This window comes from Taudactylus pleione, unplaced genomic scaffold, assembly GCF_031769625.1.
Source record: "Taudactylus pleione unplaced genomic scaffold, aTauple2 ptg000251l, whole genome shotgun sequence".
NCBI lineage: Eukaryota > Metazoa > Chordata > Amphibia > Anura > Myobatrachidae > Taudactylus > Taudactylus pleione.
The window spans coordinates 5,249,727-5,268,187 of NW_028284653.1; the positions used below are offsets into that span (position 1 = coordinate 5,249,727).

At 42.3% G+C, this 18,461-nt stretch overlaps 1 protein-coding gene across 2 annotated transcripts in view; it reads left to right on the forward strand.

Annotated features, from left to right (window-relative positions):
* Positions 1 to 345: 345 nt before the first annotated feature.
* The window catches only part of LAMB1 (laminin subunit beta 1), an 81,107-nt gene continuing 62,991 nt past the window's right edge, over positions 346 to 18,461 (forward strand). The window contains exons 1-7 of one of the 2 annotated variants that reach the window (XM_088480195.1): positions 346 to 401; positions 472 to 559; positions 5,172 to 5,347; positions 14,073 to 14,208; positions 16,605 to 16,678; positions 17,216 to 17,404; positions 17,516 to 17,579. In XM_088480195.1, coding sequence (XP_088336321.1) covers positions 526 to 559; positions 5,172 to 5,347; positions 14,073 to 14,208; positions 16,605 to 16,678; positions 17,216 to 17,404; positions 17,516 to 17,579 — 673 coding nt within the window. In that variant the 5' untranslated portion in view covers positions 346 to 401; positions 472 to 525. Of the gene's footprint in view, positions 560 to 5,171; positions 5,348 to 14,072; positions 14,209 to 16,604; positions 16,679 to 17,215; positions 17,405 to 17,515; positions 17,580 to 18,461 lie in introns of both variants that reach the window. The other variant, XM_088480194.1, reaches the window with a different exon arrangement.

Here is an 18,461-nt window from a genome sequence, read left to right on the forward strand (position 1 = left end):
ATACAACAGGTATCCAAAAATTGTTCTTTGTTCTTTACTGTATACAACTAGATAATAAGTACAGTGACACTACGAGAACTCTGGGCACAGAATAATGTACAGAAGCAGCATTCCAGCGAGACTACTTTATGATTACACTGGTTATCACCTGGGTAGTGCGGCAATCGTGTACTAATGATGAGGAGACTGGGTGATTATCAGGTCACCTCTTGTGAACATAGCAATGCCCAGGAGAGAGAGGGGTGTGACTCTAGTACAGGACGGGGAGGTGGGTGGTCATATTCCGTGCACTGAGCATGCGCAGGAAAGTTGGAAGTTTCAACTTTTTTTGGTTCTGGAAAGAGAATTTCCTCCGAGTCCTCAGTCATCTCTGGAGCACAGGAGGAAGCGCAGCTCGCAAGGCAAATATTCTCCTCTCTACACCTATTATCAGAGCACCAGACGTGATCTAATTGGCTGTTTTCTTTATAGAAGGTAGCCCATCACGGAGATTCATCCTGAGTGTGTCCCCGGCCAAGGAGCACAATGCGGCTTTTCCAGGTGCCAGGACTTATTCTAGGTAATGCTGCATAGTAATATAAACGTGTATTGAATGGATGTTACCTCATCCTTGTTTGAGAACTCTGTGACTGTGATGTGGATCATAGCAGGAATTGTTATAATTACCGGCAAAGCTTAGAGCGTGATTTACAAATTGACCTTAAGGATCCCATTTAACCCTTGAGTGTCAGTTCCATACTAGAGGTGCCTTATGTACGGAAAGCATTATTACGTTATATGTATACAGCTTTCTTTGGCTGTTTAGTTTTTTACAGTTTTTGACCCTTAACTTGCTGTAGAATGTTTGTAATTAAATTCATCCCCTAATTCATATATTTTGTTTTTCTTGTTTAAAACCGTGGGATGTTTTACAGTAGACTAGTTGGGCGTGTCCGGTAGGGGTCTGTCCAGATGAAGTTGTGCAAGACGTATGCCCCCAGTGCATTCTGTTAATGACTAATTCAACCCTAATGTGAGACGCTTGTAAACCCATCTGACTGGAATAGAGCTGTTAATTTTTTACTAAGAGAGACGACTTTCTTCCATATTTGTACTGTACAACATGCTTTAACTAAAACATGTTCTGGCAACCTTTGGCTCTCTGTGGTGGAACTACAAGAGCCAGCCTACCAATTCCGCTCACTGCTAGGGATATAGCAGTTCTGAGATTGAAGTTGTGAACTAGATATCATAACTTTTTGTTTTAGAGGGAATGGAAGGATTAGGGATCTCTGCCAGAGAGGGGTATATTATAGTACTCATCTTCGTGTTAAGTAAGACCATTTGGTGAACATTTTCATCAAGGAGACTCCATATGGAATTTGCTGACATCTTAACTTTATTCTCCATAGGGGGAAACAAGCAGTGACTAATCATAGGGGGAAACACTCTGCAGTGGAAGTGAAGGATGTTTACTAGCTCTGCAATTCTTTGAACATTAAAGTTTACTTTGTCTCCCTACCTCCCAGTAGAGAATTGCTAGAGGAAAGCATGGTCTATGATGGTGACATCTTTCTTTGTTCTGATTGGAGTATTTGTCACATTACCTTGCTAACTGCACGTCTATAGAGAAATGAGTGTACAGATAGTTATTGCAAGTGTAAATAGAAAAAGGTACTGCCTGTGAGAGTTCTGCACTAACTACATTTTCTAGGGGTGTGATACAACAAAGATTAATGCAGATTAATTTTTCTTCACACTCCTATTCACTTCATTTTGTACCTGCTACTCTCATGGCTGCAACCTAAAGATACACATATTTGCTATTAAGTGGTCTTATTATCTGATCCTTTACCAGGGCCGTAGCTAGGGTAGTGCGTCCAGTGCCATCGCACAGGGCACCACAGGTCAGAGGGCGCTGTTTGGGCCTGTCAAATTTCTGTTTATTATCATTCTTGCTTGTAGCTTCCTCTTATTTCATCCCCAGCATCTCCTGGCCTCCCTTATATTTTCCCTGGCCCTTCCCCATGAAGCCATGGCCCTTTTTTGGGTGCATTATGCCCCTTTGAAAAATGGGGGGGGCGCCAATGCTCTTTCTGGCACAGGGCACTAAAAAGTCTAGTTACAGCTCTGCCCTTTACTACTTTATTCACTGAATCCTCACTCCCCACCTTTCGGGCAATCTCATACAATACAAATATTTCTGATGCCATAAGAAATTGCTGATTTTTACCAGGTTACTAGAAAACCTTATACCTTTTATGCAGACCTAAAGTGTACCACTTAAGCTGTTTATTAGAGCCCAACAAAACTGTCACCTCCTGTAGCACAAAAGTGGTTAATTACCCCCCATAGAGGGGATAAGCATTCGAAGCTGTATAGGCTTGGTAGGTTGTGAGGCATTTTTAGATAAGGGTTTAAAGAGATAATTTCTGTAGCCTTCCACACCATAGGATTACATTGCAGCCAGAAACCGTTAGCCCCCTCCCCTAAAAAGCCTGGTCTGTTTTAAGGATAATACATAAATGTATAAACAATACACTATAGATGAGAGTATAACTTTGTAACCAACCATTATGGGATGGCAAAGCAACTAGAACCCTTACCATGATCATGCAAGAAACCCCTCCGTACCAATCTGATAACCACGGGAAATTCCACAACCCTGTCCAAATTCAAAGCCCGAATAAACATGGGACTCAATAGTCTATACTCCGTTCAAGCATGGTAAGATTCCCTAACTGGAGCTTCCAGTCTTTATCCAGACCTAATGGGTTCTGTATCTGTTAAAGCTGCTGCAAAATGTAAGTCCTCTTTTAATGTGAAAATGGTCGTACACGCCCTTAAAATGCACCCGCTGCACAGAATGATGTTTCAATAATCACACTTTTCAAATCGAAATCTTGTTTTTGCACTACTCCATGAATCGATACCACGAGAACGCCTACACTGTAAATTGCACTGGAGATCCTTCCATCCACTCAACTCCTCCCCTCAGCCTGTGCACCGCTCTGCTGTACTGCGGATGCCACTTGCTTGGTAAACCTATGCACTGTGCTGTGACAGTTGCAGAATTCGCCGCCATACAGCCTCTGTTGTTTTGTACCTGGTAAATAAACACCTGTATGTTATTGTTGTATTAAAAAAATGGACATAAAACTGCACATAACTTTTAGGTTAATTTGAAGATCGAGTTGCTTTTACATTGCTTACAAAACTTGTTTCATTTTATATAAATTGGCCATATAAATGGTTTGTAGGTTTGTATGCAGTAAATGGCATTAACAACTTCATTACACCAGGGCCAGGTCTACCTTTAGGCAGCTGCCTAGGGCGCTGGCATCTTGGGGGTGCCACAGAGTCTATCTTTCACAACAGTAAGGATGTCTCTGAGAGAGACATTTTTGTTGTACTAAATGCAGGCAGCATCTGTGGAACCTCTAAGATGCCACCTCCACACTTTCACCTGAGAGGCTGGAAAGAGGATATTGATGGCATTTGTAGAGCGCGGAAAGGGGACAGTAGGTTGTGCTAATAAGCCTTGCGCTGACCCGAGAGGCTGGAAAGAGAGTTATAGTGGGGGTGGGGGGAATGGGGGGGGGACAGTAGGCTGAAGTTTTGCCTAGGGTGCCAAGAAACCTTGCACCGTCCCTGCATTACACAGTTAGGTAGAGGACACAAAGGAAAAGAGAGGACCCTGCTTACATTCTAGAGGATAAATAACTCGATAGATGCACGATGAAGGCATTTTTAACTTCTAGTAGAATACATTTTATACCAAGCAGCCCATTACTTAATACCATAATTTGCAATTGGGCACATAGACTTTATTTCCTATCATTAGGAACTCAATAAAATGGCTTGGAAGTAGTTTATAATATAATGGAAGTATTTAGAAAAAACTGTGTAGGAGAAAAGTCTGGTCTTTGCCAAACCATTAACACTGTGATAAGTTTTCCAATAGGAACATAGATAATGTGGGAATCTTACCATGCTTGAGAGGAGGGTGACTATTGAGTCTGTGTTTATTCAGTCTTTGAAGTTGGACTGGATTGTGGAATTTTGTGTGGTTATCTGATTAGTATGGAGAGTGTCTTTGTATGATCATAGTAGGGGGCTCTGTGTTGCTAGTCACATAACCAAGCTTTTCTCTGGTTATTGTAATTTGCTGTCAGCACATAGGACCTAATTCTGAGATGTACTTAAATTCCGTATTTACCTATATCTCTGATGTTTACGGATTTGCGCAGGAGTCGCTCTGCGCATGTGCAGATTTGTTTCTATATTATCAGTCTCAGTACTCCAAAAGCCAAAGCAATGATTGACATGCTGCTGGCATTTTGGGGGCAGCACCAGTGAGTGTTCCAAAAGGGGGACATGTTGAAGCCAGTGGCTGCGTCCTTAGCTTCACTGGCCCCGGCAGCGTGAATTACCTGGACATCCTGAGTAACCAGAGGGGGTTACTAGACGACTGATGGTCATGCAGTTGATCCGTTGCTGCGTCTTCAGGCGCAGCAGCGGACCAGAGAACCCGGCAGGAGGCGACTTTTTACACAAGACCCCTCCTGCTGCATATAGATATTGTCACACAGCTGCTGTGTACACAGACGCAGCGGCTGCCACAATAGCGTCCATTTCTGAATCAGCCCTATAATATTCTATCACAAGACCGCACTTATGGTATAACTTAGGAGGATCTTGGGGCCTCTTTAGGAATATAGGTTTAATTTTGCCCAGTGCAGTGTCCAATAGCAACCAGACACTTGATTGTATACTCTGCTTGCATGGTTTGCCTTTGTAACCTAACTGTAATAGTAGAATATTTCTGCATGTGTTTGAAAATGGCACTAACACAATTAGACGCCAAACTATGAGGTATATTTAGTAAAGTGCGGGTTTACAGAAGTGAAGATGTTGCCCATAGCAACCAATCAGATTCTTGCTATCATTTTCTAGAAGGTACTAGATAAATGATACGCTGAATCTGAATGGTTGCTACAGGCAACATCTCCACTCTTGTAAACCCTTGTCTATAACCAATTCTCAAGAAAGCTCAGTAAGTCTCTCACAAGACATGACAGTGAATTGCCATATGTGCTGTAATATGTAATCTCCTAATTAGAACACACTGTGCACTGTCTGTGAAAGTGGGCTTTAATGTGTATTCATCGATTGCATAACTTTTTTTTTAGTTGTTCTGTTGGGAACTGCCCAATCTCAAGAGCCAAATTTCAGCCATGGTTGTGCAGAAGGCAGCTGTTACCCAGCCACCGGTGACCTGCTGATTGGACGTGCAGAGCAGCTTGGTGTATCCTCCACATGTGGTATCCAGAAACCAGAGTCTTTCTGTATTGTTAGCCATCTCCAGGTAACGCATCTTTCTTAGGTCCACTTATTTTCTACTCCAGTCACTCTCCACACACTTGTGAGCAGATATTTTCCCATGAAATATGAGCAACAGAGAATGGATAGAGCAACTCCTAAGGGGATCTGCAGATCTTCCCAGGCACGAATGATGCTCTCCCCCACAACATTCCCTGTTAAACAGAAAACATCTGGCTGGAGGCTGGGTGTAAAGTTTATACTCACACACACATGCATTGTTTGAACAGTTGCATCTGTATAGTGTTTCCTGTCCTTGTTTACACTGTTTCAGACTGGAAGACCTCTTTTCTAATTTAACCCTTAATATTACTTATATTGCTTCAATATTAAGTTTGTCCTATGGTACCACCATGGTCACGTTGTGTGGAAAAAAAAAACTTTGCTAAATATCAACAGTTAAACATAAAAGCAAAAACTGTACTTTTTTTTTTTAACATTTGCATTGAAAGTATTTCCATTATAGACATAGCAGACACATGGCGCTTCATTCATCTTATTTGTGCACTGTCCTGTCCTCCTGTGTGACTATATATGCATCCTATACACATTGTAAGCTGTTTGTGGTCATTGCTGCCACTCGTTCGCTCCGAGCGATGTTCGCACATCTGCGCATGCGTATGGGTCGTAATGCGCATGCGCCAACCAGTCAGTGCGGTCGGAAATCGTGTGTTCGCAAAATAGCGAGTGCCTGCTAATTTGAGTGACAGGATGAGGCGTTTGTGGGTGGTAACAGGGGAAAGTGCTTGAAAACGGGGAGTGGAGACCCGAACGCAGGCGTGCCAAACGGTCAAAACGGGCGTTTTAAGGGTGTGCATATTTAACAAAGCAGCGTCATCGATCACGTCACTTGGTTGTCTCTTAGCCTGAACTGTTCGCATGATTGCGGTAGGAAAATCCAACCACAAGCACTGCGAGCAGTTCTGACGCCTTCGATGTACTCGATTAATCTAATAAATAGCAGAGATGACGTATGATGCGAACGGCCAGGGGGCGTCTTTACAAAATAGCGAGCGCATATTTCGTTCGCTCGCTCAGACATAGAGGCATCAACAGACCGCAAAGAGCGAGCGCTCTATTTAAATATCCGGCCCCTTTTTCTGAACAAGCGAGCGTAAATAGCGTCCGGCTCTGAATCAGGCCCTCTGTTCATATGATTCAAGGAAGAGTCCTAGAGCAAAGCTTTTCCTACATAACAAAGGTCCTCTAAAGACTTACTCTAATTATGGTGTATACCCTGTATACCTACTGAGCATAGTAAATACTACTATTGTGTGAGGGTTTTGTTTTAGTTCCACTGTCAGTGGCTCATCTTCTGTTCTTGCTCCTACTTGCCATGAGCAACCACAGAACAGGATTGGCGCAGTGTGAAGCAGTGGCAGGAGTTATCTTATTTCTATTCACCAGTTTAATATTCAGGAAATTGTAGGTAAGGGTACCAATGACAAAGCCTCAGTCTTGTGGCTGAGATGAATCTGGAACCTCTGGGGAAAAACTAGTTAATGGTGCAGCCCTAAGGATAAGATGTGGTCGGGATGCCAGCCCTCAGAATCTCAGCGTTGGAATCCCTGCTTCAGAATCCCAACTGTTGACATCCCCATGCTAAATATTAGGGTTAGGGCAAAGGGGGTAGGGGGGGCTGGGGGGTAGGGTTAGGCTGCGGGGGAAGAGGCTTAGTGTTAGGCTGTGGAGGGGGAGGGTTAGGGTTGGGCTGCATTAAAGGTGGGTTAGAGTACTTACCTGCATGTGTTGGGATGCTGATGTCAGTAGGAAGAGGCTTAGTGTTAGGGGGGGGGGAATTAGGATTGGGGTACGGGAAATGTGGGTTAGGCACTTACCTGCATGCGTTGGGATGCCGCTGTCAGTAGTAAGAGGCTTAGTGTTAGGCTGCGGGAGAAGAGGCTTAGTGTTAGGCTGCGGAGGAGGAGGGTTAGGGTTGGGCTGCGAGAAAGGTGAGTTAGGGTACTTGCCTTCATATGTTGGGATGCCGATGTCAGTAGGAAGAGGCTTAGTGTTAGGCTGCGGAGGGGGAGGGTTAGGATTGGGCTACGGGAAAGGTGGGTTAGGGTACTTACCTGCATGCGTTGGGATGCCACTGTCGGTAGTAAGAGGCTTAGTGTTAGGCTGCGGGACAAAAGGCTTAGTGTTAGGCTGCGGAGGGGGAGGGTTAGGGTTGGGCTGTGGGAAAGGTGAGTTAGGGTACTTACCTGCATGCGTTGGGATGCCGCTGTCAGTAGTAAGAGGCTTAGTGTTAGGCTGCGGGAGAAGAGGCTTAGTGTTAAGCTGCGGAGGAGGAGGGTTAGGGTTGGGCTGCGGGAAAGGTGAGTTAGGGTACTTACCTTCATATGTTGGGATGCCGCTGCTGGGTAGTCTGACCGCTGGCATCCCGGCCACCAGGACCCCCCCCAGGACTCTTATGAGGGTAGTAGGATGAGTATCTCCCAATAACTGGTAATGCAGTTGTAATTTGTGCTTGGGCCCCTCTCATGCAGTGTCATTGATTCAGAACTATCTCTGGCCCTGATTCAGAGCCAGACGCTCTGACAGAGCGCTCGCTCTGAATCAGGGCCGGGCTATTTTTTTTTTTTGTACGGCCTCCTGCCCGCTCGCATAGCTGTGGGTGACCACCCACAGCTATAGCGAGCGGGCAGGAAAATGGTTGCGATGGTCAAGACCATCGCGTCCATCGAGGTGGCGACGAGACCCTTGGGTCTCGTTGCGCAAGCCCTGGAGTGCTTTCGGCTCAAACAGAGCCAAAATCACTCCCACTGACATCACTAGTGACCACCCACAGCTATAGCGAGCGGGCAGGAAAATGGTTGCGATGGTCAAGACCATCGCGTCCATCGGGCTGGCGACGAGACCCTTGGTCTCGTTGTGCAAGCCCTGGAGTGCTTTCGGTTCAAACAGAGCCAAAATCACTCCCACTGACATCACTAGTGATGTCAGTGGGGCCGGACCCAGACGGTAGGCGTTCCCATGGGAACGCCTTCGTCTGGGCAGCCACGCCCCCGTCACGTCCACCAAAGGGGGCGTGCTGTCACTCACCATCGACAGCACGCCCCCTTTGGTACGAGACCCGGAGCGACAGCTTGCCCGTCGCTATCCGGGTCTCGCGCATGTACACGAAGGAGCCGGCTCCGTCATGCGCACTGGGCCACCATCGACCCGCTTGCGAGTGCTCGCGAGCGGGTCTGAATCAGGCCCTCTGTTCTCAGTTAAACAATTATGCTGCAGTGAAAATTTACCTTTTTATTGTATTACAAACCTTTTGTATGACTCTGCCGGTTGTCACACTTTTTCTTACTATATTCCTGGGTGCTACTGTAAGTAGGGGACACCAGTGTGACCTGAAGTTTTTTCGGGACAGAAAACCTACACCCTTATTTATTTTTTGGTACCACATATAAATAATAATAATAGATGAAGGAACCTTATAATACTCTCATATAATTGTGAATTAAAGATTTTTGAGGCAAAAAGATTGTTCTCCTTAAAATAAATTAAGCATGTGAATACTAACTGCGACCCCAAAACAAGTGGTGTAGAATAGAATATATTGACATCTGACATTTGGGGAAACCACAAAAGTTGAAAACCCTGCTTTGGGGCACTGAGGAGCACACATGCTGTAGTCAGTAATGATGTTTAAACTAGGCAATGCTTTATACCAGTGTTTCCCAAACCATGGCACAATGGGGTTCTGCAAGGCACTTGCAGGGGTGCCACGGTTTGGTGGTACAGGATTATTTATGGTCCATGTGATATGCAACACCAGTGCTGGTGGCTGACCATCATAAAATATGTGGACAAACAGAAGTGCAACCCTGTCCACCACCACATAACTGAGCCTAAGGATGACAGCTAAGCACAATTTACTTAACTTTAATTATTTTAGTTTTTTTTATAATTCTCAATAAGAAACTTTCAGCCAAGGGGTGCCATGAAAAAATGCAGATACACTAGGGTGCCATGATTCAAGAATGTTTGGGAACCACTGCTTTATATATTAGCTTCAACATTTTCATGTTTAATATATTATCATTAAAATTAGCTAAAGTATCTGTTTCTTCTGGTTTATAGAACATTCCAAATTACGTTTTGTTTGAGTTAAGAGCAATGTCTAGACCACTTCCTAATCACAGTACCAGTTTGCAGCTAATGCCTTTAGGAGTCTATGAAGTAACTGCAATTAGGTCTAGTCATTCTGCTGCCTGAGGGGTCAATAGCCATGATGCTTCACCTGCTATAACTAGGACATATTGACTGTAGCAAATAAAAGTGTGTTTCGTTTTAAATAGTAATTACTAGCTCTTCTCTATGAGCCAAAATATATTTTATTTCTGGTAAAAATTAATACGGTAATGGCCTGAATTGTGTTTCCATATTTAGGCAACAGTATTAGTGACCAATGTTTTCAGAGATAATTCTTGCTGTTTCCAAAACATTTTACAATAATGTTTACTTACACAAATATAAATATTTCCACTTAGAAGCATCCTCAGGAAACCATTCTATCTTGTTTCTATTTCCAGAACAGTAAACATACCGCTGTGATAAAACAAGTAACCGTATAGGGGGCAGCACAGCAGAGGGTCAGTTGACTCTCTGCACAGGAAATACGTTACAGCTTTTGTGATCCATGGTCAGAGGAGATATAAAGTCAGTTGAGTATATGCGACAGATAGGTCAGTCTGGATATGGACTTCAGATGAACCATTTACTACTTGGATAATCTGTACTCTTAAGAAAATTCTACATCTATATTTTGAGAACTTCGATTAATGTAAAAGATGCTAGTGTACCAGCAATGGGAAACATAGATTTCGAGATTCGCATGTACAACCAAACAACCTTCAAAACGGCCACACATTAAGTAATAATTCAAAAGTGGAAAAACAGCAAGAAACGTACTTTGCTCCTCCTAAATTACCCCCACATACCCCTAATACAATATTCCTCTGCAGTAATGTACTCAGATCTCACACTTGCTCCATAATATCCCCACATGCACTCAAGCCACCGCAAGACCTCAGATACCACATGTACTCCAAAACTGCCACATTCCACTGAGACTTCCCAATATGCCCATCAGGCCTCCCCCAATCAAATTTACATTTCCTGGAGCCAGCAGGGGAAGGAGGAATTGCATTGCACCCTGTCCACCTCCTCCGGTAAGCTCAGTGAGCATTCTGCGTTGGTCAGAGGAGGTACCTCGATGTGGATCTAGGCTGCTCCTGTTCATTCTTAATCTCTGCTTTATAATAAGCCACTGAAGAATACTCTCATTTTGGGTCATTACTGGAGAATGATGCAAAGTTAAGGTGTTTCCCATAGCAACCAACCAGGTTCTGTGCTTTCACCAGTGTATTTTCTAAAATGAAAGCACACATCTGTTATTGGCATGTTCTTTGCGGTACAGATGTGTATTTTAAAGATTTTAACTGGGTACCACAATGTGTAAAACCCTGCATATATGACTATATCAGTACTTGTCTGCAGCATTATCTAGTGTATTAGTATGAGCTTTCAAGGATCTCTGCATATCACAACCCCTCCATAATTAGAGCATGTAAGCAATATGGTTAATGCACAGGAGCATAAGGAACCCATGTGTTGCTATCCTAAGGATTGTTGGCAGAGATTAATATAGATTTTACAGTCTTTAAATACAATCATTTTTCTTTTTGTGTCTTTCTTATTATTATGATTATTTTACTGTTATTTCACCACAAAGTGGTCTATTTACTATGCAGTGTGAGGAGACAGAGTGAAAAGTGGTAAGGTGCCAGCCAATCAGCTCCCAACTATCATCTCACAGGCTGTGTTTGAAAAATGACAGTTGGGAGCTGATTGGCTGGCACCTTATAACTTTCTTATCGCTTTTCACTCTGTCTCCTAACACTGCTTAGTAAATAGACGCCCAAGTGTTTATAGCGTCGTACAGGTAAAATTACAATGGTATTAACAATGCAATATATAAAATGTCAAACCGTACGTAAGTCAAACTGAGATAATTATACAATTAAGTGGTCTATTCATGAAGTAGAGAAAAGCCTTGATTTCAGTTAAACTGAAATCGGGGCTTTTCACTGCTTCGTTCTATTCAGGAAGGGGGTTACCATTGAAAAGTTCATGACTTCTCCAGTGGCACCCGCGATCCACGGTTAGACCACTTCCCCATACAGGAGTAAGGATAGCAATTCATAGAAGAATGGAAACTTCAGCTTTCCGTTCTGCTGCTGTGTACAGATTCACCATCTCAGGATTGGCATAATCTGTACTGCGGAAAGAGAAAAGCAGTGTGGCTGCAATCATATATTAAGAGGGAAGTCCAGGAGCAGAGCATTTTGTACCTAATGGAACGGTTCTTGTTGGAGGGTCTGTATGACCAGTGACTTACAGTACAATACAATACAATGCAGGACACAGGAGAGTCAATGGAGAGCCACAGGATTACTAAAGTTTATTTTGCGGTTCCCACCATTTACTTAAATGGAGGGACTCGTTCATTGGCTGAGAGAGGCGGGGACTGACCTCTCTCAGCCAATTAACGCTCAGATACGGCTCTACAAAGGCAGAAGCCGCGTCTGAGCTCTTCACTCGGGAGGTAACAACCATTGTGGTTGTTGCGTGGATCGCGTTACTCGTTTTTTTATTTTACCAAGACCATGGATGCCTACAGGGAGAAGCGGGCCAGTCCAGGTAATGTAGATGAGTATGTGTGAGTGCGTATTAAAACTTTACTATAACTGTGTGTGTGTGTGTAATTGTGTTTATTTAAACATTTCTTTACAGGTACCAGCGGGCCCTTAATGCCCCCCCTGCTGGTACTTATGGTTCTCCAAGTACCAGCATGCGGGGGAGGCTTGCTGGGACCTGCAGTTCTACTGTAAAGACAATGTTTATACTCTTCTATTTTTCTCCCTGTATTTCCAGAACCAGAACTGGATCAGAGCCCAGTGCTTGTTGCTCAAAGTTACGGGGACCCCTACATCGTTTGCCCCCCCATATTTTGCACAACCAGCACTGGGTTACTAAAGCCCAGGGATGGTTGCTCTTTTGGGGAAGGTGTCATGCCATTTCTTTTTATCTTTTTTACACAGGTTCATTCATTTTTATTAGACACAGATGCACGGACGGGGATCTGTCCATGCATCTGTTTCTTCATGCATGCAGCACGGAATTCCATGCCTGCAAGCAATGTATACGGTCTGGGTACCTTATGTAGAGCCGAACTCTCGCGAGAATCCGACATCAGGAGGATGATGTTCGGCCTCGCAGTGGGACCGAGTCAGGCGGGAACACCTGAGCCGCAGCTCGGGTGGACTCAGATCCCTGATGTTCGGATTCCACAGAATCCGAACCGCTCATCCCTAGTAAGAAGTAGATGAAAGTGAAGTAGGGAGAAGCACAAGAGGGTAGAGGCCCTGCTTGTAAGAGATTACATTCTAAAAGGGAGGGGCAGACAAATAGGTGTGGCACAGATGGGGTAGACTGGGTGGCAGGGCCGGATTATAGGCAGGGCGGAAGGGGCAGTTGTCCTGGGGCCCCCACACACAGAGGACCCCCACAACTAGTACAAAAAACAGAGCACTGCATTTAGCTATGTGCACTCCGGTCTTCCTCGTCAGCTGCTTCATAACACCAGCCGCTGAGGAGAACCGGAGTTGTAATACAGTGGTACAGCTAGGGAGCTCCGCCGAGGAGCTTCACTGTACTGCAGTGGTCCTGACTGAGCGAGCAGCAGTCAAAGTCTCGCGAGATTACATTAAATCTCGCAGGATTTTGACTGCTCACTCAGGACCAGAGCCAGGGCTGTAACTAACTCACAGTGCAGTCTGAGCAGAGGAGACTCAGAGCTGAATCAGAGAAGTCCAAGACCTGTGGTGTAATTGTGAGCTGAGCGAGCTAGACAGCTGACAAGCAGGTAGCCCACTGCATCACACATTTCTACACATATAAAAGCACACATTACAGGTCAAATTATTGGCATTCATAAACTCTATCTCCCCTGTCCAATCTAGGCGATATATATATATGTGTGTGTGTGTGTATGTATGTGTGTGTATACACACACACACACCCGTATGTGTATGTAATGTGGATTTCTACCTAACTAAAAATTATTTTGATTTTGGGGTACAGAAAGATGTCTGTGTGATTTTTAATTGTTTTTAGTCAAGTTTAGAAATATTGGGAAATCACTTGTAACTTTTTTATATTTTGATAATGTCATTTGATAGGGGCTCCCACCAGTTTATAGCCCAGGGGCCCCCACAGACCTTAATCCGGCCCTGCGGGGAGGAAGGAACATGTAGCAGGAAGTTAGGATGAGAGCTGGAAGGCTTTAATGAAGTAGTGGGTCTTGAGAGCCCGTTTGAATGATTGTAGAGAGGTGGAGAGTCTGATGGGGAGAGAGATATATAATCTAATATATATATAATATTGGATATGTTATATGCTCCCTTTTTGAATCACTCAGGTTAGAGGGAACATTTACAAATGAAAATTACTGTCATTCTAATCTATAGTCTCTTTTTTTTTTTATTATTTATTGATCTTTTGTGTATATAGTACTATTTATGTACAAGTTGTTTTTATAGAATTGGTGGACAATTAGTGTAACATGTACCTTTTAGGCTGGAGCCTCTGATGTACTCAATGATAATTTGATTAAAATGTGAAAACGTGTTTATTCTTTCTCCCAGGATGAAAAGAAATGCTTTATATGTGACTCACGAATGCCTTATAATGCTGAAGACAATACGGAGAGTCATCTAATTGAAAATGTAGTCACTACTTTTGATCCAAATCGTCTTAATCTATGGTGGCAGTCAGAAAATGGTAAATAGTGATGGTTTTATACAGAATTTCTGAACATTCGCCTTTAAAGCAGATTAAGCTTTTGAGGTGGCTTTAGGGCCAATATATATATATAATTAGTGCGTGTGAGGAATTTTGCAATTTGTAAACTATTTTAAAATCTGGTTTATAATTAGTATATTACGTTCTAAAACCATCCAGTCATGCCAAAGGGAATCATGGGAAGTCTTCATAAACTATTAGGTGCCCCTTTTCATCCTAATTCACACGTTAAGAAACTGCTGGACTAGAGACATGCATACGGATGATTTTTTAAAGATCTTAATTGTTTCATCTTTGTTTTTTTAAACTGGTCAACACAGGTTTCACCGTTGGTCGAGGTTTGTCCACTTTTGTAACAGAGACTAAAAATGGGGATTTTTTATTGTAATTTCTACAAATTGTGCCACTGAAACCTGAAGTTTTCAGGGGGGGGGGGTGTGTGTGTGTGTGTGTGTGTGTGTTACAAAAGGAGTGAGTGGGCTGTGATTGCTATGTAACTACCTAATGCACAATGAGAGAGCTGTACTAAGCCTTGAAGAGAAGTAAAGTATCAACCAAACTGTTACTTTACAGGCTGTGTTTGAAAATTTAGTTAGGAGCTGATTGGTTGGTTCTTTATTTCTCTCCAAGGCTTAGTACATTTCCCCCCTATGTGAGTATAAAAGCCTAATTTCCCTTACGGAGAGCAGAGAAAAACGGCATCCCTCTGTTTTTTTTACCCAACCATTGGGTCCCATTTTACCCAACCATCCCAGCTGTTTTTTTTACCCAACCATTGTACACTAGACACTATGTAAAACCTAATTAGTTGAAGAGAGCGTAACTTTTTTGTCCATTGACTGATCATGTTCCATAGACTACTGACCGCAAAGCTTTTGCCTAGTATTCCTAGTCTACATGTCTCTCTAGCTATATAAGCAATCATTTGAATCATTCTGAATGTGAAAACCAGTAGGTGATTGATAAGGCTAAGCAACAGATACCTTTTCTTTTCTTTTTTATATATAAAGGTGTAGTGTGATACCAAAAACTTGGCCTAATAGGAAAGCTTTTAGGTTTTTTTTTTTATTATTATTCATTTTTTTCTTTCAGTCAATCTACTGTTAGCCTTGTAGCATTTTAACTGATCATCTGTGTTCAGTCATTAAATACATGAAAGGAGAAAGAACAAAATTCAATTAAATTGAAAAATAAACCACAAAAAGTAGGGAGTGAATAACGTTTTATTAATAATCCTTGTATGTGTGTGTGTGTGTATATGTATATGTGTGTATATATGTGTGTATATATATATATATATTTATATTTATATTACACAGTCAAGAACAGCACCCACTTATTGGGTATTAACAATGTTCAGGTGCTGTAATCCCGTAGTAGACAAGATATAAAGAGATATCCGGTGGCAATGCTCAGAAAAAAAGACCAGCACACTTATTATCAATGCATAAAAGACATAGTAGTCTAGATATATTGTATGAAAGAATACAGTATGAAATAATCCACTGAAGGCATGTCACTCCCATAACAAGGCTACATGTTTACTGAATTAATGGTCAAACTAACACTCTGTTACAATAACACTAATACTGCAGACCAGCAGGAATAAATAGTATACTTATCGATAGCCTGGTGACTTTAGAATGCAGAAAAAAAATGGTAGATGGCATATATATATATATATATATATATATATATGCCATGTATGTGTGTATGTGTATGTATATATATATATATATATATATATATATATATATAAAATGTGTGTATATATAATGTGTGTATATAAAAATAAAATCAGAAAACTCAGCACTCACCATGTTTAAACACTCGCAATAATGTATGAATAAATAAAGGGGTTTTGGTTCATGGATTGATCAATGCATTTAAGCCTGCAGCCCACATCACGGGACCCCACTTCTCTGCAGGTCCTACACTATCTATCACACTGATGGAAACCTGATAGCTGCTATAACATAGTTTAAACTGAAAAAATGTTACCTGGTTTAAAGCTCACCTGCCAGCTAATGGCTTTTAAAGGCAAGACAGTCACCAAACATAGCTTCTATCATACTACCAAAGAGGCAGCTGACACAGGTTATTATAAACGAGTTTGCACATGGGGTGCATGAGAAAGCTATGATCACAAAAGGTTAATTAAAAATTAACCACATAAACAAAGTCAAAAATCCACTGCACTCGCCACTCCCAGATTTAGGGTGCAGACCTGCACTCGCAGGTCTGTGTATATATATGTGTGTGTGTGTGTGTCACCACTAATTCCATTATCATGGGCCGAGTATGTAAGCTAGACAAAAGGGAAGACCCCGTTTGCTCCATCTGTACTAACGTATATATGTACTCTCTTAATAAAGGCCTGGAAAATGTCACCATTCAGCTGGATCTGGAAGCGGAATTCCATTTCACTCATCTCATCATGACCTTTAAGGTTAGGAATCCATGACATCTCCTTGAAGATACAATTGCTACCAGTGTGTGATTAACTTATACAGTATAAGGGGCTATTGTTAGGGGACTGTACGCTGGGTATTGAATGAATTCATGGGAAAGTTACAAAGCAGACACATGTTTTTAAGAAGTACTTGTAATCTGTGCTGCATCGGTTTACACAAATTTTAAAAGTTTTTCTTTAAATTTAGTAAAGTAAGAACTGATACCTCATTATATGACCTTGATTTAGTATTTTATGTGGTGTTTACTGAAGTAAAACATCTGCATTCACAATGCCTTTGTCTGAGATCCAAACAGCTGTCTGGAAATAACTTATGGTGTGTAACGTACATACTGTGCTAACGTACACTCCAAGGCATAGAACAGTTTAGCCTTGCCCTTGTGTTTTTGGCAGGCACAGATGTTTGAGAGTGCTTTGCCAAGAGCTTTATGGTTGGTCAGGCTATACACATTTTAATGCTTGAGTTTTACAGGCGGATGTTTGTTTTAATATAAAATGTCATGCATTCTGTAGACTTTCCGTCCAGCTGCGATGTTAATTGAGAGGTCATCAGATTTTGGTAAAACATGGAAAGTCTATCGCTATTTTGCATATGATTGTGAGACCTCGTTTCCTGGAATCTCTATCGGACCAATGAAAAAAGTTGATGACATCATCTGTGACTCTCGATACTCTGACATTGAACCTTCGACTGAGGGAGAGGTATTTTTTTCTCCATTGTATAATGGATACATTTTATGTGTGGTGTTCAGAATTATAATTTTTTTCACTCATTATATTTTTAATTGCATTTTTCTTTTGCTTGTGCTGTAGGTTATTTTTCGTGTTTTAGATCCAGCTTTCCGAATTGATGATCCATACAGTCCCAGAATTAAAAGTAAGCTGTGCACTGTGTAATTCCTATTTTCTTTGTAATGTATTTTATAATTCTCAGCACATAAATATAATAAAGCCTGAATTGAAATGAAGTCTCATGTGTGTGACATTAGTAATTAAATGGTGTTATGCATTGTTTATGACTAATATGCAAATCTGTACTGCATTAGTCTGAATAATGTCTTTCTTCTTCAGAAGTCTTCCATTTTTGTAATGTCCTCCTATTCAGTTATGGGGGTTGCAGGCTACAGTGCCTCTTTATTCATGTTCTGTTATTTTTTGAATTAGGAACACATAAGCATGACAATTATGTAGCCTGGCATCAAAAGGTTGAAAAATCCCATTAAACAAAGCATACAAACTGCCGTACATAGAATATCTACAACCACTGGGGAAGTATTCACATTTCAGGGGGTGCAGCGGCTGCATGTCCTAGAGATGACTGGGGGTCAATAGTTCCCTGAGTGCTGCCGGTTGGTGATTCTATTGATGACACTTGGATGGTGTGTGGAGGGCACCTGGGCAAGTATTTGACCATCTCTGTGACTGCTGGTCGCTTTGGATTTTATGTATGTACCGTGTTTCCCCGATAATAAGCCCTACCCCGAAAATAAGACCTACCAAAATCTCATTTTGAGCTGGGAACGCTTCAAAGCCCAGCGTTCCCAGTCATGCAGTGCGCGGGTGACATCATGACGACACCCGCACGCTGAGGATCCTGTGCGGCCGCGCCTGCTGGATCATGTTAGATCCAGTCAGCGCGCAAGTGAGAGGGACATCCCGGATGGCGGCGAGTCAGGTAAGTACTGTACTGGTGGGTGGGGGATCAAATACAGGGGGGCTTGCAAAGCAATAAGGGAGGCTGCATAATGGACGCTACTAC